Below are 22,359 nucleotides of genomic sequence, written 5' to 3'. Positions count from 1 at the left end.
CGACTGTGGGATTTCATTAATATTGGTCATTCTTATTCTTATTAATATTGAGATTGAGACTTAGTTTTACTAATTGTGATTTTTCATTATATTGAAGTTAAGATTTATTGTGGAGGGAGCAGGCAACATTTCAAAACTATTTATAAAGGAACAGATGCTATACCATCTGAAGGGGCGTATCAGCGGGAGGAATGGGGTGGGACAGGATGATGGTGCTACAATTGCCCTACCAATGTGCCATGATTCCAAATCCCCACAAACTGTCTCCCCTGAAACTTTCCATATGTACTGGACCAAATTGTGAATTCCATCAAAATTCCTTTATAAATAAGTTTTGAGAAGTATTATTCTCCCTCCACAGCATTCCACCCCAATATGGTGGTGAAAAAATTCCACAATTGGTAAACCTTTAAGTTATCCCATCTGTGGATACAATTAACTAAAATTAAGATATTGTGGTGAAGGAGTCCGCTAAGTCCCTGTCAGTCAGATAGCATCTTTATAGAAATAACTTCATCAGTGGAAATAGCCAAGAACACTGTCCTGAGTGAATAAAGCACAAGACAGACATGTTTTTGGAAAATCAACTGTTCTTAAACATGAAGGGAGTCTGATAGAGGCCCCCAACTAGTTCCATTTCCTGAGAGAGGAATGGAGCGCTAAGGCAGCTTTGAAAGAAAGAGGAATGAGAAATGCAGGAAATACTTGGGCAGCATTCAGATAGACTCTTGCTTAATTTTGGGCAAATTAAAGGGCATTATACAGACAGTGCATTGTTTGACAATTCTGAAACACAAATGACAACTACAATGGCTGAAAATAGCCATAGATTATATTAACTCAAATCTGAACTTAATTGAGGCTTGACACAATCACAAAGGTGGCTAATTTCACTTCCTTATCAAGTGCACTAAGCAAAGGAAAAGAATATGTATCTAAGCCAGTAATAATGAATATCATCAAGTCTTTTGTCCCAGAGATATGTAATACCATTCAATTTATCAAATAGGCTAACTCCTTTTAGTAAGGAAAGAGTGGTAGCAAGCAAAGGAAGTAATTTGGAATGATACTGGTGGCGGGGGTTGAGAGGGAGGTTAATCTAGATGCCACATAATGCTTATGTGCTGGATTGGGAAATTTAAGTTTCCATTCTCAATTTCTATGGAAAGCATGCATCTTCTTTTTTTTATAATTATAAAAATATGAAATGATGATGTAACTCCTCAATGTTAGTCATTCTCAATTCCTATTAGGCCTTAATAGTGCTCATGTGAAAAAGGAAGTACAGTTGAAAAAGGAACTGTCATGTGTTCAGTTTTTTAGGCACTCAAGTCAAATTATATTTTATGGTATGGAAAGGCACTTTTAAAACATTTTTATAGTTTAATGAGAATCTCGTACCTCAAATCTTTGAAACACCAAAATCAATGGTGTTGCACATTCTAATAGATTTATAATAGTCTTAACTTGGCTATCAACAGCATCATTGAAAGGACAGTTCTTGGCAGCTAATTTATTCCTGCTGCTTATTTGAGATGTAAATCCCTTCTCGGGACATAAAAACTGGTTTCAGGGAAGAGCAAAATAATTATCTCAGAGGGAGCTAAATTCTGGATTTGTTTTCTAATATATATAAAACAGGCTTCTTATCAGCTGTTAATCAGACCAATTTGGAATATTTATTTTACGGTGTTACACATAACTTATTTTCTCAGTGGTTTTCTCTGAAGAATCTAGATGCCAGTTTTAATTTGTTCTTATAATTCAATAAAATATTTCTCCAAAGAAACACCAAGCAAGAATGGGTCTTTCCGTGTAAAGGTAAACTTAGTTAGATGCAGAGTTTGAATCCAGAAGGATCTAAGAAGTCTAAAAGTTCTCATAAAGAATCATGGGGGCAGAATCTGTCCAAGGTCCCACAGAAATAAAGGAAATGGAACCAAAGTCTGGAATATGGGCACACACTGCTAGTAGACAGATGAGAGATGGAGATGGATGGATGGATGGATGGATGGATGGACAGATGGACAGATAAGACAGACAGATTAGATAGATAGATGATTGATAGGTGATAGAATATTGAAGGGACATAGACAAAGAAGAAAAAACAAGTTTAGTGAACAGACACTATTGACAATTCAAAATTAATATAAAAATTAAGTCTTTATTTTTGAACAGTCAAGGATTTTGAACAGTCAAGGATCTTTTGTTCTTTCCGGGCAGCTAGAGAAAGAAAATTGACTCCTATGGGCCAAACAAATACCTTGCTCTCAAACATTAACTGTTCATGGAGGAGTTAAAGACTGCCAGTTGAACAAAGAGCAGAAGATACAGAAGAAGAGCAGGGGACACTTTAACCAAGATACACCTGTGTGGGCCCCAGCATGAAGAATGTTAAGTACAACTGTGTGATCAGATTGGTCTGGATTTGAATCCCAACGAAGTCCTTGGCAAGCTCTGTGATCCAGGGCAAGCTACTTCACCTCTCCAATCCTCACATCTTCATTAATAAAATGAGGATAATAATGTCTACACACTATGCACAGGTTTTGTGAGAATTAAAGGAGATAATAAATGCAAAATATCAAATGCTTAGCAAAATGTACGGCAAGCATGAGGGGCTCATTAAATAGAGATACCAACTTGCTGCATGGGGGAAAAATGCCTTAATAATTTTGAAGATGAAAATTTCTGTCTTACTCTTGCAAAGTCCGCAGATGACAGGGGCACTGGGAGGACTAGAAAGAAAGCTGCAGAGAAACTACAGGCAGTGGGCTGCCTAGTGATGGCTCTAAGAAGGACACTGGTGTCAACGGCTGAGCCCTTTGATAAGGGGGAAGTTTGGAAGACTCTTATGTCCTGGATTGGGAAATGATTTCTAATGAGCTGACATAAAGGGATCGCTCAGAGGCAGCTGTCATACCCTTTCCCGTTAAACATGCCCTCTTAATCTTGGACATTACAGCCAGCCATTCTTCTCCCACTGACCAGGCTGGGCTTATAAACACCAAAGCCAGAACTCTTTGCTGAACCATATATTTTTGTCCTTAATATTTATAACCAGTGAATAGATAAAGCTGAAAAGACTGACACTTCTAGAAAAGACACTAACCCACTAAAACCCAATTTAGTGGGTTAAGAAATTGTTTTCAGAACTTGTCACTTACAACTCTTAAAATCTTGGCCTTCTCACAGGCCTGTTCAAAATAGCCTGTACCCCCATTCCTAAAGCAAGCCTGTCCCTATTATTTAGTCTAGAACTGTGTCATATTGTTTGAGATAGTTAGTAAATCAGTGTCTAATTTTCCTGGTTGAAACTTTACTTATTTACTTCAATATAAAAAAGCAGCCCTATAATTTATTTATTCATTAAGTATTTATGCAGAATCTACCATGAGGTCAGCATCTGGGGATGGGATAGTGTGGAACTGAGTCGTCTGATACATCCCCGCCCGCACTGTGTGTTCCGGTTCCCTGTAGAAAATTGCTGGCCATTCCATTACTAGAAATCATTTTTGTTATGATAACCATTTCTGTTTGGACAGACTGACCCCATTCCAGGGTTTTACTATTGATACCTAAGTTGACTGGATTTTAAGTGACACTGACAAAACTATTTAATGGATCATATGTAAATCTCTTGTTAGAGTCTACTTTTACAGGGAAATTTAAAAATCTCTATCTTGGAAAAGGAGTTGGCCAAATGCATGAAAGAATGAACGCATGTAAGACCCGCCATCTAACTACTGTACTTTTTTAATCATATACTCTGGTATGGCCATTGGTGTCTCAGCATTATCATACTTTATATTTCTGCCCCATAAGGATACGTTGGTCTTCTTGATTAAATTGTGTTTTTCCTTGTCAACAAGGGAAGAAAAAAAATGATTTCATCAAAAGCAAAGAACGATCACATGCTAGCGTCACTGATGTTTAAAGTGTCTTGTTAAACAAAGTACAATTTAGTTTATTATATATTTCCGAAGTTATTTTCAGTTTGTGCAAAAAACAGACCCCAGTGTCACTGAGTTCTTATGATATACAAGACAGTGTTCTAAATGGCTTGCATCTATCTTATTTAGTCCCAAAAAACAGCTCTTCGAATTTGATACTTTTCTTATTCCCATATGCTTATCCAGTAGAGACTGAAATCAGAGCAGAGGAGTTGTATAACCTGTCAGAAGTCTCACAGCAAGTAAGTATAGGAGCCTGGATTTGAGCCCAGGTAGTTTGCTCCAGAGCCCATACTCAATTTCTGAGCTATGCTGCATTGATTTTTCAGAAAGAATGAGTTTCTAAAGCCTTGCCCCATATGATTAGTCTCCAGGTTCTATTCACTCTACCTCTATATCCTGAGTATCTGTAAAATCTACCTCTTTTTCACGATATGCACTGCCATTGCCTTAGCCAGCTTTTCATTCATTAACGGGCATGGATAACTTCAATAGTCTCTTTATGTGTCCCTCTTCTAATTCCTTCTCCATGCTGCTACCGAAATTACTTTTCTAAATCACTAAGCTGAATCAAATTCTTAGCACTACTCAATGGCTCCCCGTAATCTATACATAGAGTGCAAACTAATTATCATGTTATCCAAGACCCTCCATAGCCTGGATCTCTCTGTTTAACTTGTTATTGCCTCTCCCCACCTTGCCCACTATGCTTCAACAATAGAATCACTGGTGATTCAAACACTCCAAGACTCCTCTCTTAATCTCATGCCTTTATTCTTTCCTTGCTTCATAAAGCTCTCTGTAGTTGAAATCTGTTGCCTAATCTGAATCTGTTATCTCCCTTCTTATGGTAATAGAACCCTATTTTCCTTCAGTAACATGCTCTTTTCCTGCATAGGCTATTAAATCCAAATTTACCTTTTTCTGCTTGTGCTGTGCAAATATAGATGGGCCCCTGAAATATTACTCCTTTCCCAGCTGGTCTGATGTTAAGCTTTGTCAGTGGAGAGTGTTGCGTAGATGCTGCCAGAGGAAAGGGTTTGGTTCCTGGTTCTGGTGTGCTCCTTCAACAGGCTCCTGCAGCAGGGGAAGCTTCTCCAGCACGAGGCGGCCAGCAGCTTCCCCTCAGTATGCCCCGCTGGGCAATTCTGTAGCAGAATGCCTCCAGTGAGACACCCTTCCATGAGCAGCTTTCCTCAGCAATTCAAAGGGCAGATTTCTAGCAAGCTCCATTATACTGTGTGGCACCTTAGTGACTCCTTTGTCATCAAGTGACAAAAGGCCACACCCTCCAACAACAACTGCATCTCAGGCTTGGTAGGGTGGGGTCCTCCCTAGACTGCCCTATGCCAGCCCCAGGGGTAGCAGCGTCTCCTCATATCTGCCATTCCCATAGTCCTTAGCGTTCTCGTCATTTCTTATAAGCTAATCCCTTGTTATTACAAACTGCTATTAGAGTTAAGAATTATTTAAATGTTCCCTGTTTAAATGACTGCGTGGTTGTGTTCTCATCATTGGACAGAATGATTCATCCCCCAACTCTTCGATGGGGCCAACTCTTTCCAGTTATCCCCAACTTTCAGCCCCCAGGTTGGACTTGAGACTCTGACTTATTGAATCTAGGCCCAGCCATAGGTTCGAGGAGAGGCAAACCTCATTTAGTTCAATGAGACCCAATCTTGAGACCTCCCTCTCCCAACCACATCATCCTTTCTCATATTATCCTAAATTGTGCAGCAATACAATATGGTTAAACTGATCCCATTTCTAGCTTGGGGTGAGCAAACAGCAGGAGTCCTGACCATGTTAACTAAGAAATAGTCTAAATAATTAACTCAGAGATATGCACATGACTGAGAGATCAACTGTGCCTAATAAGATTGTAGAACTTTTTTTTTTTAGAGCTATCAGGAAAGAGAATTTCCTCTTTTGTGCTATCTTTAGTCTAAGATCATGCAACATTCAAAACGGTTGGCAAGTGCTTTGAGACTATGAAGCCCCCTATAAGGGGCTACAGAGAACAGAGTCCTCAGTGAGGAGGACAAAGAAAGAAAAACCTGGTCTTTGTCATGCTTTTGCACCTTGATCAAGCTTTGCCTGAAGCTGTTACCTCTGGACTTTTAATTTGGTGAGCCAAAATACTCCCTTTTCCAAAAACTAGGTAGAATTAGGTTTTCTGTTATTTACGAAAGAAAGCACCATAATTATATGTTCCTTCTGGGTGAGACTACAGCAATATGCACCCTTTCCTAACATGCATTGCACTCTATGCTAATGTCCTAATGTCTCCCCAGTAGCCTGTAAGGTTTTGAAGGCAGGAGCCTAGTCTTATTCACCCTTGAAGTAATACATCTTGGCACAGTGTTTTGCCTATGGTCAGCACCTAATAAGTAGTTCTTAAATGTATAATTGAATAAATAAATAAATTATGAACAATGCAGCTGCATGAAGCTAATATCATGATAGCTATGACAGAAAAGATATGCTAAAAACCTGGGCCATATTTTCTCCATTTATAATGAGAGACAAGGCTATTTTATAATACCAATTGACTGTTGTTATTCAAACACAAGAGCCACATTAGAACTTCAGGACTAAACAGCAGACTTGAGAAATAATACACTACTGAGGTTGCATGAAGCTATCTGATGCTAAACTCACAAAGTGACAGTTAATGTTAAGATCATCATGTCTCACCAATGCCCCCCTCCGCCCACCACATTAGAACAGCAGCAATATATTTGACCTCTGGTAGCCACTAAGGAAACTTGACTTCTTGAGAAGCTAAGGGTTGCTATTTTCTATCTTGCTATTCCATTTTCTAGAGAGAAATTATCAAATATTGAAGAACATCATTATCCCAGGATCTAGCCTGAGGATAGAAAGAAGGTGATTGTTTTCTCTGACATACACATCTAGATGAGTTTATGTGTTATGCTATCGCTCATGCTAATAATTGACAATATAATCTGATTACATTAGTTCAGAGCCCGGGGAAAATAAATGTCCCTCTTCATGATCACTGATTGACATGCAGCGTTCCTTTAAAATTCCAGGATGCCACATATCAAATTAACACACTGACAATGTGAACTGATTGCAGGATATTCCAGGTATCTGGCTAGGAAATCATTTGCCAGCAGCCTCAACAATAAAATTGATTATAATTCAGTATTTTTAATTGATGTTTGAAATGTAAATGATTACTTTAGCTTTACTCAGGAGCATTAAATTCTCCCTTGGGTGCTAAGTGGGCACTAGAACTCTAAGTCACCTACTGTTCTATCACTATCCTCCTAAATTTAAAATAACAGCAGCAGCAAAAGCCTTTTGCAGTCATGTGAATCTTTAGTATAATATACTCAAAGAGAACTCAATATTAAAGTACCACAAATACTTGCATGATAGCACAAGTAGCAAACAAGTAGTATAACTTGAGCACTAAGATATCTATGTGTTATCTGAGAAGAACTTCTCAGTAGCCATATACATTTAAGTTTCTAAACATAATTGTCAAGTAGCAAAATGCAGAGACCTACACACTGCCAAGCCACATGACCTTGGCAGGGCTCCTAATCCGTCACTCATTTTGAGAGGCTGAACAACATTTGCCCATGATTACTTAAGTGACTATTCTTCATCAACCTACCGAACTGCTAATGAAAAAACATGAATATAAGTTGCTGCGAAAAAAGGTAATTCTCTCCATGTTCCTCCAAGTTACTCAGAGATGAGAAAAATTAACATCTGGAAAGAATGCAAATAAAACTTTGACATATGGCCTAAAAGATAAAAAGATAAAAAGTAGAATATTCTGTGTAACACTTAAAGGTAAAAGAGATATGTAGCAGTTAACACAGCAGGAGGCTGTAGTCTCACTACAGGGTATTACTCAATCTGAACCCTACTAGAAAACCAGAGTCACTACTTTACTCTTATGAGAAACCAACCGTCACTCTTTTCTTTCTCATCTATGTTTTACCATCCAGGTGGTAAAGAAACTCATTGTTTATTTAAAAAATCCTTGAGAAAGGTGTAAATGTTTTCTAACTTGCTTCATCAAAACACGTAAAGATATTTGATATGTTCTTCATCCTGCGTTACAGAAAAACAAATAAATAAAAGCTTGCAGACAATACATTTCTTTATCAGTCTTGAGAAGATACGCTTCTGCGCAAAAGAACTGACATACTACTGAGTAGAACTATGTGCTACGTTTGTTTGCAATGAATTACTGACATACTCTTTTTTTTGGCGGGGGGCGGGCGGTGGGTAGGGGTAAGAGCTCATGAGAGAAAACACCTGACAGCACCAGGAACTGTAGTTCCTCATTTGCTCCACAAGATAGCAACATTCCACCACAGCTGTTTGCTATAGACGCTGCGCTCTAAGTAGAACAAATGTGTTATTTAGTCTACAATCATTTTTAATTTTACTACTGACAGTCTGACAGGACTACTTAATATTGCCAGGTTGACCTTTCCATGATTTTGTGCTAAATCTTTTTTTTTTAACTTCCCTTACTCGGCTCTGTGGAGAAGAGATTGCAATTGATTCCCCATTACATTAGGCTTCTGTGATCTGATGAGCCAACGGCACTGGTCAAAACAGGTGGGCTGAGAGGCAGGACTTCAGGAGGCAACTGGTACCACACGTGGCGTCATCGCCCTGGATTTATCACTCTTTTCGAGTGTGGAGTGTAGGCAGTTCAGCAAGGATATTCAGCCCATCATCACTCCCTGACAGTTGCTGACAGGGCCTTCCACAGCACAGCAAACAATGACATGTGAGATGGAAGGTTAATTTTTTTAGGTTCAGTCCTATTATTTCCTTGCTGGGGTAAAGGAAGATTGTCCTTCTGTGGAAAGACTTATCTTAAAATATTGCCTTTGAAGACTAACTAGGCTGTAAGGGAAAGATAACAAAACCTTTCTTCCAACATGCTTGAGAAGTAAGTTTTGTGTAACTGAAAAGATGCATATAACAGAGATGGGCTGGAGGAACGGCAGCCAGTATGGCAGCCTACAAGTGGTTCCAGTGATCTTACACTCCCTACTCAGCTGCCATTGACGGGACACTCACTTTGTGCCATTCTCTGGGATAAGTGCTTCATAGGAATCATCCCCATTCAAACCTCCCCACCACCCTGAAGGCTGCACTGCCATTAGCCCCACTTTAACAGATGAGATATCTCAGATTTACCTGGTAGGTTGCCACACAGATGGTAAGTGATACCAAACCAAGATTAAACCCAGTTAGTCTGACTCCAGCAGCTAAATAGTTAATTATAGTACTGTACTGCCCTTCAACAGCCTCTGAAATAGGTAAAGTCTCTCCTCAAACTGCTCACCTCATCCAATTTCAAGAGCCTTTCCTGGCTTTGCAGAACCCATTCCCTGAAAAATTCCTAAGAAAAAACAAAACGAACAAACAAACAAAACTTCCACGCAGTTTCTTGGTGTCCCTTGCTCCTCAGGAACCTGTATACAAGCCATAAAGAGATATGCTTCCTTTATGTCTATGACCTCGGAACTCAGACTGTAGGTGTTGGAATTTGAGGCCTTTCATATGTTTCCAGAATTTATATAAAACTTGGAAATCTTGGCTACTTTATTGGGGCCAGCTTGTGTAGAAGATCCTACCCAAGGTTTTTTGACAGAGAATAGTTATGATTTAAGTAATTTCTTGGTGATTCCTCCTACTGAACAAACCTGAGCTCAATGGTGAGGTGAGAACAGGCTCTCGTTATTCATTTCCTATCTCCCCTGGCCCCTCCTCATAACCTGCTTTCACTGATAAAGAAAATAAGACAGGAAGATTGGCTGATAGGAAACATGATAATCCAGGAATGCCCAGGACAGTAGGGGAACCAACAAGCAATTGGTTGGTTCTCCAAAAAGGAAAATGTGGCTTGCATCTCATCATCTAAGGACCCTGCAATCAGTCCAGAGTTGGTGCCAATTGTTCAGGAATCATATTTCAATGAGGGTATGGTATAGGGATTCTCTAAGCAGAGGCCATATTGCCAAGCAGCTAAGTTACATCATCTTTGTTAAAGTGTTGAACCATCCTTGTTGCAACTAGATACCAATCAGCAAATAGGAAAACAGAAAAAGGACCAGTAGTTAAGGACTGGGGAGGTAGCCTTAATCACTATTCCATTAAAATTTGTGATGAGAGCAGGGCTTCACTTCTATTAGGAAACAAAAGAATTAAAAGAAACCATGAAAAGCAAGGCACATATAATGGTGTTCTATGGGTTAGTGGGATAAGCATGTGTCCACCCAGAGAACCAATCCAGATATTTTTAGATGCCAGGCTTGGTGAAACCAGATTGACTTTAGCCATGGGAAATGTGGATGGGGCCCCTTTTCATTGCCAATATACGGTTCAAACTCCATATATCTACAGGAGAGCAAGGCTAGAGTAGATAGCAAAATATATTCAACATGTAATCCACAGTAAGCTGGGCACAGGTGGTCAGCTACTCAGCAGAGCTGACCCCAACCTGAACTATCACATGGAACAACATTGCTCTGAATCTTGAGACAGGACAAAGGCAGGTCCACCCCATCTAGCCTCTGTAGCCTAAAGAATGTACTGTTACACACTCCAGGAAGTAAGGAGAAATCTAAACTCTCAGCTTTTAGGAAAAAAATAATAATTCAAGTGAGTCTTACAAAACTCTTTGAATATATTATTGAATATAATTTTATTATTCGAAAAAGTTGGGGGTGGGCGCCACATGGGTAGGTAACGAAGTGATCTGGTGAGCAATGAAACATCTAGAGTAGAGGCCAGAGACGTAATACACATGGTCAAGATTGCCACTCACATAAAGAAAGTTTTGATAAGTTCTACATACGTACAATTTTCAGATGGGATAAAAGTCTCATGACATCTGCCATGTCCGCCAGGATGAGTAAGCGTGTCACCGCGGAGAGCAAAGCCCTTGCCGCCCGCACCATGGTGCCGCGCTTTACCGACGAGCATGGGTCATCAGCAAACTCGGAGGAGGCGATGCGCATCGTCTCACCTGGAAGACAGACACGGAGAGGCAGGTGGGTAGACAAGAAGCTTAGAGGCTGGCCATCCTAAAGATCTGGGAATGGACAATTACTGTTTTAATTGCAAAACTCTGATGACCAGGTGGTATTTCTGCCACCTCTATTGCAGCAAAGAGCCCTTTGAGTCAAGTACATCAGTACATGTGGATAAGTGCTGTGTACCAAACAAGGTGCTCATTTCACACTGAAGTATGAAGTCATGCTTTTGACATCAATAAGGAATATATTTAATTCCATTTGTCTAATAGTTGAGATGGATTTGCCTTGAGCTTAATCATCCTCTCTCCGCATTTGCCTTGGAACCAATGATACCAGGCAACTTACCATGCAACTCACTGAAGTTACTGACAGTTGAGGTACAAAGTTAATTGTTCCACAGAGAATTGAAAGTTAAGACCTTGGCCTCATTAACACTGTACTCTTAATTGAGCTAATCAGACAAGAACACCTCATAGAGGCACCCAAGATCCAATCTTCTAATCCTCTTAGTAACCTGTTTGCCAATATAGAGAACAATTAGAAGAGAACTGAACCAATTAAACAAATGTTTACTAAATACACACTTGTGTCAAATTATGTACTAGGCTCTGGGATTACAAAGTTGACTAAGAACATCCAGGCACAAGGAGTTCACAGTCTCACGAGTGAACAGGTATGTCGACACATAATCAGAATACAGTAATTAAGTGCCACAAGAGACAAGATTAAGAATGCAGGCAATGGAGAGAGGAGAAATATTTGCTCATTTAGTGGGAGACTGGGGGGAAGTTGTCCATTTTAATGGGATGCGAAAAGAAAGAGGTGTTCACCAGGAAAACAAAGGTGGGGAGGGGATGTCAGGCAGCATGAACACTCTGTGGGCTCTGAAGCCTGGAGCCCCGTGCTGAGTACAGAGACCTGCAGTTCTCTGGAAGGCCCCACCAGGAAGGGAGCTGGAGAAAGGCAGTAATGCCTGGAACACCATGTAAGAGGTTTGGACTGTACCTTCAGCAGGGTGGGAAGTTATAGTAATAGATTTTTATTTTTAGAAGATTATTTTAGTCATATTACATAAAATAAACTGGAGGGGAAGAAGACCAGGACAGAGAAATCAGTTAACAGGGTAAATGCAGTTTTAGTCTGAGAGAGCAGTAGTGAGATCTGGACCAAGGAGATGGGAGAGGAAGGGAGTACAAAATGCATCTGTGTGACGCAACCAACCAATCTAAGGGCTGATTAGATGTGAAGACCAGACAAAAGGTTCAAGCTGATGATGAGGGCTGACACAGTACCAGAGTCAGGTATATATTTGCACCAAGGGACCCTGGAGTGGGAAACAAAGAGGTAATTAACAATGATTGAGACTGATAACCAATCAGTGTGTGAATATCCACTTTGGGGAGTGAAAACTGCGAGAAAGCACAAATGGAGCTTCATATAGCAGAGTATACACAGGGGTATAAAAGCGTCAATAAACTTGAAGAACAAACAGTTAATATGACAGATTTTTTAACTCAAGATCAAACAATTTATTCAATTTTTACAGTAATGATTACTACTCACTAAGCAAAATCTACCTCATTTAAATAAAGCCAATGATAGCGTGGAAAGTCTGTGCATCTTGTAATTAATCCTAAGTTATAAGAAAAAATAAAAATCACCTCTTACCATTTTATAGGCCAATCAGAATATAAAGTAATTCTCTCAGCTAGTGTGATAGTTATTTAAAAACTCACAGTGATACTTTTTATACTTGGGAATGTGGGCGTATAAGGAAATATATTGCACTGTTGGATTTTTTAAAGAGGCTACCATCTACAATAAGCATTTTATATTGCTAACCAGCTTAAGTCTTTTCCTAGGCACAAACAAATAGTTTGATATATAACAACAACATGGGAGAAACTTAAAAGTTCATTACTCTAGTGGCACAGTGATGAATTTTCAAGATGTATTGTCCCAGAGCTCAATCCAAGTGTCCCATCCTTGCCACAGGGTTACACACATCTCCTCCTCTTGCCCCTCCTCCTCATAAATAAAAAGAGTCATTGGCAAATACCTGTGTGGTGGGGGGAAGAAAGCCACCTTTCCCCCACTTTATACAGTGGAGGTAGAAAGAACATTATACATCAAGGTAAATCCAACAAACTATTGAGAAACGCACCACAAGTAGAGCTAGACAAATTTGTGTAAGATACTAATAGATAAGTCAGTTACTGTTGAAATAGATCCACTTATTCAAGGGAAAGGGAGATTTATTCTGCACATGAACCCAGGTAGCTACATGGTTGATCCCAGTTCCTGCAGGTTAAATCAGTATGAGTCCTAGCATGGCTACGAGTAGGTCACTCAGGTAGGGCTATTGGCAGAACAGACAGCCCCAGGAGGAGAGGCCAGTCACACCCCTTCCCTGCAGGTGGAGCTTGTGCATTACTTGAGGAACCATGCCTAATCCAATATATTTTCAAGTTGAGATTGAACATTCGGAATGAACCAACATCATTCCAGAAGACAGGTCTTGCCAGAACGAGGGGCTCTGGAGGGCCCGGAAGGACTCCTTCCATCTGTCTTAGCAGCACCAACAGGCATCTGGCAGAAGCACTGGCACTTCATGCAGATGCCAACCATCTGGTCAGCAATACTGCTTCAAAGCTGATGGGTGACACGTGTCAGTGCAGAGCTCCTAGGTGGAGCTAATCAACCTGAGGCCCACAGCAGGCACCCCAAGAGTGGCTCAGCAGATGTCCATGAGAGGGAGACAGGGAAGAGACAGACAGGGAAGAGACAGACAGAGAGAGAGAGAGAAAGAAAGAGAGAGAGAAAGAGAGAGAGAGAGAGACCCACGTTTGAAAACGCCATCTGCCTTTCTGGATGGAAAACTCATACTAAATTCTGAGATTATTCTAAGATAAATAGAAGATGATTTCATTCAATGTAAATTAAACTAAAAGCTCATTTTAAGCAGATACAAATGATTTCACGTTGTTAAGGATTCCAAAGGAAAGGCAACCTCAAATCAGCTATAATTTTAATACGTCTTATGTTCCTGCAGCTTTAAGATTACTGAAGCAAACTGATAGGCAAGTTTATCAGGATAAAATTAGCTTACTTTCCCAGGAATGTAGAGAAAAGTGCTTTTTCTATAAGATTGAAATATTTCGCTAAGAAATAGCATGCATGTGTAAGAGGGAAGTGAAGAGAGGGTACAAGAGATCTGCCTGCTCCTTTTATATACATTCTTGTTCAATCCCATGTACTTGATTATAGATCTAACTCAGAGCAGCATTTCTACAGTAAAGCCTTTGATGTCCTCAAGCCACTACTACCTGCTGAAGAGAAGAAAAATTAACATTACCAAATAAGGGACCCAGGGAAAATAACAATTTTAACATGTATGTAGTGCTTCTATATAAAGGCTTATTATATAAGTATTGTTCTAAAAGCTTTACATGTATTAACTCGAGGATGAAAAAGGATAAACAAAGTCACATTGACCTGGGTTCAGATCTCGACTCCACCCCAACTATTACCAAATATGTGAGCTAGTGCTTATTCAACCTTTGTGTTTCAGTCTGGTCAACTGTGAAATGACAGGGAAAATAATGATAGCTGCCTCACAGACTGCCATGAGAGTTAAAATTAGAGATGATGCATTCAAACGCCCAACATAGGGCCTTACCCATAAAGGGTAATCTTTATTCATTAATACCACTACTATCACGACCACTTCAAGCCTCCAAAATGGGGTAAGAAGAGTTGGTGAACTCCTGGTTACAGGTTTAAAAGTGTATGTTTTGGTTGGTTTCGCTTCTTGTGCTTCTTCCTTAGAAGCAAGACAATATATGCTCAATAAAAGTACTTACTGCTTGAAGATAGAATATATACAAAGAAATGGTGCTTGGCTTTTAAATCAGTGCTTATTCTGGTTCCTAGGCTACCCTGAAGGCATTCGGATGAATACATAATTGTGCATCAGGTTGAGGTAAGATCAATTCAAATGTGGAATGATGCAGGCCAGTAATAATAAATACAAGAAAAAGATGGCATGGGCCGGGCATGGTGACTCACGCCTGTAATCCCAGCACTTTGGAAGGCCAAGGTGGGTGGATGACCTGAGGCTAGGAGTTCAAGACCAGCCTGACCAACATGGAGAAACCCCATCTCTACTAAAAATACAAAATTAGCCGGGGGTAGTGGCGCATGCCTGTAATCCCAGCTACTCAGGAGGCTGAGGCAGGAGAATCGCTTGAACCTGGGAGGCGGAGGTTGCAGTGAGCCGAGATCATGCCACTGCACTCCAGCCTGGGCAACAAGAGCAAAACTCCATCTCACAAAAAAAAAAAAAAAAAAGAAGGAGAAAAGAAAAGTATGGCATGTGGAAGATAGAGCCTTAGGAATAAAAAAGTCAGGTAGGAATCAGGTCATGAACCAAAATGGCACAAATATCCTGTGCCTCATTCCTTGAAGGAGAGGCCTGCATGTAAGGTCAGCACTCTAAATGCTTGGCAACTGAACTGCTGAAAAACTGTGAGAAGTAAGGAAAAAGGTGTGGTGAAAAGCAAGATTCAGAGAGTGCTAGGTGAAGAAGATGAAAACCTCAGAATTGTTGATGATTTTAGAGGCTGAAGAGGATTTGACTCATCTTTTTTATCCAGCCTGGTCAACACAGTGAGACCCTATCTCCACAAAAAATTTAAACAATCAAATTGCCAGAGCAGTCCCTGCTACTCTAGAGGCTGAGGCAGGAGGACGGCTTAAGCACAGGAGTTTGAGGCTGCAGTAAGCTATCATTGCACCACTGCACTCCAGTTTGTGTGACTGAGTGAGACCTGTCTCAAAAAAACAAAACAAGGTGCAGTGGCTCACGCCTGTAATCCCAGCACTTTAGGAGGCCGAGGTGGGTGGATCACTTGAGGTCAGGAGTTCGAGACTAGTCTGCAACCTCTACTTCCTGTAGAGCATGTCTCTACTGAAAATACAAAAAATTAGCCGGGCGTGGTGGCAGGTGCCTATAGTCCCAGCTACTAGGGAGGCTGAGGCAGAAGAATTGCTTGAATCTAGGAAGTAGAGGTTGCAGTGAGCCGAGATTTCACCATTGCACTCAGCCTGGGCAACAAGGGTGAAACTCTGGCTGGGCACAGTGGCTCACACCTGTAATCCCAACACTTTGGGCAGCTGAGGCGGGTGGATCATGAGGTCAAGAGATCGAGACCATCCTCACCAATATGGTGAAACCCTGTCTCTACTAAAAATACAAAAATTAGCTGGGCGTGGAGGTGTGCACCTGTAGTCCCAGCTACTTGGGAGGCTGAGGCAGGAGAATCGCTTGAACCGGGGAGGCAGAGGTTGCAGTGAGCCGAGATTGTGCCACTGCACTCCAGCCTGGTGACAGAGCAAGACTGTGTCTCAAAAAAGTTAAACTCCATCTCAAAACAAAACAAACAAAAAAACTTTTCTTTTCACTCTTTCAGCAATGGCAAGCACTGGACTTACTCCCTGGAATCAAATGATGAAAACTGAAACTAGTGTGAGAATGAAAATGAAGAAAAAGGCAAACCACAGAGCAAATGTAATGAAACAGCCAGAATAAGAGCAGATTAAGACATGAAAAGCCATGTAGGGAAAGGAATTTCAATGTATTTCCTATACCTTGCATGATAATTTACATTGTCAACATTTTTGCTATAAAATAAATATGTGGTCCTTAAGAGAACTAATAAAATACAATTAAAAGAAGCCAAAAGAGCATTTACATCTTAATAACCAAGGACAATATCTGACAAGCTAACTTCTAGAAAGTTCTGTATGCCTCTATTTTTAACCAGCAGTTTTCACATATAATAGCTACAACTGCATATCTTTTGTGTAAATGCATAATTCTCCTTTATCTAATTACATAAATTACCCAGCATATACGGATAGTTCATTTTTTTTAAATATTTCTCCCTGTATTACAGAATTCTTAGAAAAGATGAGAGAAGTCCTGGTGTGGTGGCTGTAATCCCAGCACTTTGAGAGGCTGAGGCGGGCAGATCATTTGAGGTCAGGAGTTCAATACCAGTCTGGTCAACACGGTGAAACCCCATCTCTACTAAAAAAACAAAAATTAGCCAGTCGTGGTGATGGGCACCTGTAATCCCAGCTACTCAGGAGGCTGAGACAGGAGAATCGCTTGAGTCTGGGAGGCATCAGTTGCAGTGAGCAGAGATCACACCACTGCACTCCAGCCTGGGTGACAGAGTGAGACTCTGTCTCAAAAAAAAAAAAAAAAAAAAAAAGATGAGGAAAAGGGCAAACATTTCAAACCTCTTAACCACAGTTTGTTCGCTTTTCACGATAACCAACACCTGCCTAACGACCTTTTTCACATGTATTTTCCATGAAGTACAGATCTTAAAAGATTCTGAAAAATGGATCCTGTAGAGCAATGCAGAAACTAAAGCATGTTTTTAGAGAGGGAAGCAACATTAGTGAGGGAACCTGATCACAGGTTCCCAAAGCCTTAGCCAGTTCTGTAACTCAAACTGTGTATCCGGATTGAGCTGACACACTTACAGAGACTGTGAAGGAAAATACATAACCAAATCTTAAAATGGTAATTCAGTCAACAGTGTCCAACTTCAGAACATTTTATCGTTTTGATTATTTTGTGTAGTCTGTAAGGCAATGTAATACTTGAAAACGACTTACAGGTCTGGTTAGCTAATTTTCAAAGCAAGGTGGGAAAATATTTATCTTCATTTGAGACAAAACAAACTTAAGTGAATGGCCAAGGTGGACAGCACCACAGAAGTTACAAGGTCACCACAGAAGATCTTCGTGCATTACATCATGACTCTTGGCTCCTTTTCTTGGAAGAAATAAGTGAGTGGTGCTTTGATAACAATCATGCAGAGTTGGGCAACGTGTTGAAAAGATGAGGTAAGCAGGTATTGATGTGGCTGATGGCCTCTGCGCTAACTACATTTGCAAACATAGGAATGTCTTCTTCTGGGATGGTTCCAGCAGCAAGGGGGTAGCGCTGCAGGGTGGCCCAAGATTCCTTCCACTTGAGGATCTTATTAGACTCTATCTATCTGGACTTAATATTTTAGCATGTAACTCCTTCATCTATAGTAAGAACAGCTGTCTTTTTAAGAGCTCACAATGTGCCAAGTTCTGTTCAGAGAGCTTAACCTGTATCAGCTCTTACTGCTGAACAGAATCTGATGAAGGAAGTGTTCTCATTGTCACCCTTTCTATCTGAAGAAACTGAACACAGAAAAGGAAGATTATTAAGATTATTTGCCCAAGGTCAAACAGATGGTAAGTGCTGAAGTAGGCATTCAAAATCTGTCTGGCTCTGCAGTCTATCCTCTTAAAAACAGTGCTTTAGAAATATCTTTATTTTAACATCCTGTTTACTGTGTGAAAATTATTTGTTTACATATGTCTGTCTGCACCTGGACTAGGAGGTGAAGACTAGTAAATTGTGTTATTCAGTTTACAGAGTATAGGAAGGAAGGAAGCAAGGAAGGGAGAAAGAAAGGAAGGAAGGTTGGGAGAGAGGGAGAGAGGGAGGAAGGGATGGAAGGAGAAAGGGAGGGAGAAACAGAGGGAGGGAGGGATGAAGGAAGAAAGAGAGGGAGGGAGGGAGGAAGGAGAAAGAGAGGGAGAGAGGGAGAGAGGGAGGGAGGGAGGAAGGAGAAAGGGAGGGAAGGAGAAAGGGAGGGAGGGAGAAACGGAGGGAGAGAGATACAGAGGAAGCGAGGTAGGGATGAAGGAAGAAAGGAAGGGAGAGAGGGAAGGATGGAGGAAGGGAGAGTAGGAGGCAGGAAGGGAAGGAACAAGGACCTAAACAAAGACAATTCTCCAATTATTCCCAGCCCACCCCCTACTCCTTATTGTCACGTTAGGGATGATTTGTGACTGTCTGTGCAGGTTTGCATTTGAGTTTTCCCTCCTTCCTTGGCCTGTAAGCTTGGTCAGTGTAGAAATCATAATTGTAGCACATTAATTTCTTTAATCATAATACCTTACATCAATTGACAAGGTATATTCCCTCAAGGAATGCTATCGGGAGGAGGAAAGGAAGGCCTGCCTGGCACTTTACATTTTGAACCACGTTGAATTCATACTGAAGCAGGGAGAAAAGGCCAATGAAATCCCAGATGCTATACACTCTACAATAAAATAATTGAAATATTTTCTTCTTTTTTTTTTTTTTTTTCATGTTTGAACTTTTTAGTTGGATTTGTAAGTTCAGGAAATAGCAAGGAAACCAAAACATTTCCTAAAGGAAAGTGCTTGCGAAAGGAGTAATTCCTTTGCTTCTCCTCTGTTTTGCCCACATAGGCCTTTGCTAGCAAGAAGGAAAAAGTCTTAACACTTTTTTGGAAACTATCAAGAATGTGAGAGAGCTATGCATGCATTTCACCCCAGGGTGGCTGTGACTCAAATCTGTGATTGGGGAAAAGGTCAACAATCAACAATCAGAATCTTTCTCTAAGGCTCAGGGATGATGAAGTCCTGTCTTTTCTCAAGCAGAATCTGCATTAATATAAGCTACCTCCTGTGGACACTTGAAGCACTAAGCAGTTACAGCAATGCTTGGTACTATTCAGGGCCTGTTATCAAAAAACAAGATAATATTTGGCCTAAATAAGCAGTATTCAGAAGAAAGCCTTATCTGCTTATTCAAAAAAATATCCTATCATGCAAGCCATACCAAAACTATGTAAATATTATAAAATGAGAAGGCTGCCTATCACTTTGTCATTCTACCAAGGGTAGTGGGCTCCATGGTATCTTTATGATTCTTTAGTTTTTCCAAAAACTCAAGAAAACAATAAATTAGGTCCAAAATGATAGCAGTCTGATGGGGCCACTACCTCTGAAGTGTTGTTGAGACTGGAGAATTTCAGGTCTGCATGGAATCCCCTCAGGCATCATTCAGCACCTCTTTCTCATCTTACACATAAAGACACAGAAGCCCAAGTACCCAGCTCAGGTGGTTGGTGGGGGTCAGCATCCCTGTCTCCTGGCATCCCAGTCAGGGACTTTGGTCTCAGTCCCATTGTTGCTGAGAGGCCAGCAAAGCCCAATGTGACACCAGCAAATCAAACTTTCCTCACCTAACAAAATCCCACTATAGACACATGGCTCTGTTACAGCCCTAATTCAGTGGCAAGAGCAGCTCCAAAGACAAATGCATGTTCTCCTTTGGTCAGTGTTCTTTCGCAAGGTAGATAATTGAGTCTTTTCCAGTGTAATTTTTGCCCTATCGAGATATGTCCAGTATGCAAAAGTACTAGAAATGTCAGTAACTAATGATTAAGTGTATTGAATGTTATGAGCTATTAAACATCGTTAGACACAGTAATGCGCCACCTTGCAGAAGGCACAGATCATTAACCGTATGGATTTTAATTATTTCAGCTGTAGCCTTTTCCTGGGTTGGGAGGAGAGGGTGTAGGGTAATTTTACATTGCTGTAGCCAGAAAGATTATGAAGCCGCAATATGGCATACTTCAAAAATGAGACCCTTACAAAGACCTGTTAAATGTAGCAATAGCCACATTCCATAAAAAGGTGATTATTGTTTTGGCCTTGAATGCAAGAGAAGACCATAAATTAGGAAATGTTAAACAGTGATGATCTAAGCTTAAGAGAAAAATGGCATATAGAGGACCAATAGTGAACTCAATTTTGTTCAATATTTTTACACATAAAGAGAAAATAAATTGATGGAATGTAAATTTCATTGTGCAATACATATGTTTCTGAAATAAGGACACTATATCAAATATATACTAAAGAAAACCTATTGTAAGTTATCTTGTAAAGCATATAAGCAGCCAATAAATTAATTTTTCTATAAACCCCAAATTTCAATATGTAAGTCAAGTCTCTCTATAAAAAGCATGCTGCTGACTAATTTATATTCTTAAGTCAATAAATGTTTCTATTGATCAGTACCTGTATTCTCCTACAACCATGACACAAATCAAAACATACTGAAATGTCAGTACCCTGCTACAGTACTTGGTAGTTGAAGTGTGACTTCAAAAACCTTCTAATGTTATAAGGAAAACATGAATCAATGCCACAACTTCCATCTAGATTGGACAAGCAGAGATAGCATGAGCATCAAACATGCTAGCATCTAATTCTGAATCAAAGAGATGGCAGCATTCAGGTTCAACATCTCGGCATGCATATGTAGAGGACATCTTGATTTCCTCATGCTCCTTAAGATACTGTAAAAGGAAATGCAGAGTATAGAGGATGGATTTAATGTCCAAATTCCAGAATTTAACAATACCTTGGAGGACATCATGCAGATGAAATTTTAACATGCGAAACAGGTGTGACCTCTAGGACAAAAAACACTTTGTCTTTCTAGGAAACCATTCCAATTTGTGCTAGCTTTTTTTTTTCTTTTTTCTTTTTCTTTGAGATGGAGTCTCACTCTGTCACCCTGGCTGGAGTGCAGTGGCATGATCTCGGCTCACTGCAACCTCCGCCTCCCGGGTTCAAGCAATTCTCTTGCCTCACCCTCCTGAGTAGCTGAGATTACAGGCACACATGACCACACACAGCTAATTTTTGTACTTTTAGTAGAGACAGGGTTTCACCATGTTGGTCAGGCTGGTCTCGAACTCCTGACCTCATGATCCGCCCGCCTCGGCCTCCCAAAGTGCTGGGATTACAGGCGTGAGCCACCGCACCCCGCCTGTGATAGCTTTAATTGTTAACTTTTTAAATTCTATTTGGTCTTTGATATGCTCTTCTGAACCACACATAAAAATATAATCTTCTCTTCTATAGGGTAGATCTTGAGAACTTTGTTTAAATGTCCTTTAAGAAGGGAAATGTCAAGATGAATGCTCATTAGCCATTGCCTGAGAACTAATGCTGAGGTTGCATTATGAAAAAGAACAACTGACATTAAAAAAGGAACAAACAACTCTCTCCAGGTTTCCAAATGTTAAATATCTACTAAACATTCAAGTCAAGATGATTTGTTTGTTCCTACACTTTTTAAGCCTATTAACACGTACGTATAAAAAGATATTTCTAATCTGCTTTGGAAGAAATAGATCTGGTTTCTAACTTGTTATAAAAACAATTAAAACAGTCATAAGTTACTCTGAGCTATTTCAGTATCTAAATTACTACATATATTTGAAAGACATTAACTGTGAGCTCATTGGTGGAACTTAACGTCTGAATTTCAGAAAATAACTATCAAAACATTTAATGGCTTTCTCAAGCTCAAATAATCAACTAAGGGCAAAGTCCAGACCAGAAGCTGGGTCTCTCAACTCTGATATTTGTATTTGCTGCAGTTCCATATACTTTGGGGAAAATATTCTGTT

The 22,359-nt window shown here is 40.2% G+C and overlaps 1 protein-coding gene across 6 annotated transcripts in view; it reads right to left on the bottom strand.

The window, feature by feature from the left end:
* The window catches only part of CTNNA2 (catenin alpha 2), a 1,322,067-nt gene that overhangs the window by 787,924 nt on the left and 511,784 nt on the right, over window positions 1–22,359 (bottom strand). For all 6 annotated transcript variants that reach the window (XM_021925274.2, XM_021925278.2, XM_021925277.2 and 3 more), the window contains exon 4: window positions 10,823–10,989. In XM_021925274.2, coding sequence (XP_021780966.1) covers window positions 10,823–10,989 — 167 coding nt within the window. The remainder of the gene's footprint in view (window positions 1–10,822; window positions 10,990–22,359) is intronic.

The sequence above is a fragment of the Papio anubis genome, chromosome 14 (assembly GCF_008728515.1).
Source record: "Papio anubis isolate 15944 chromosome 14, Panubis1.0, whole genome shotgun sequence".
NCBI lineage: Eukaryota > Metazoa > Chordata > Mammalia > Primates > Cercopithecidae > Papio > Papio anubis.
Note: the sequence above shows the minus strand (reverse complement) of the source record. Positions and strands in the feature narration are given on the sequence as shown.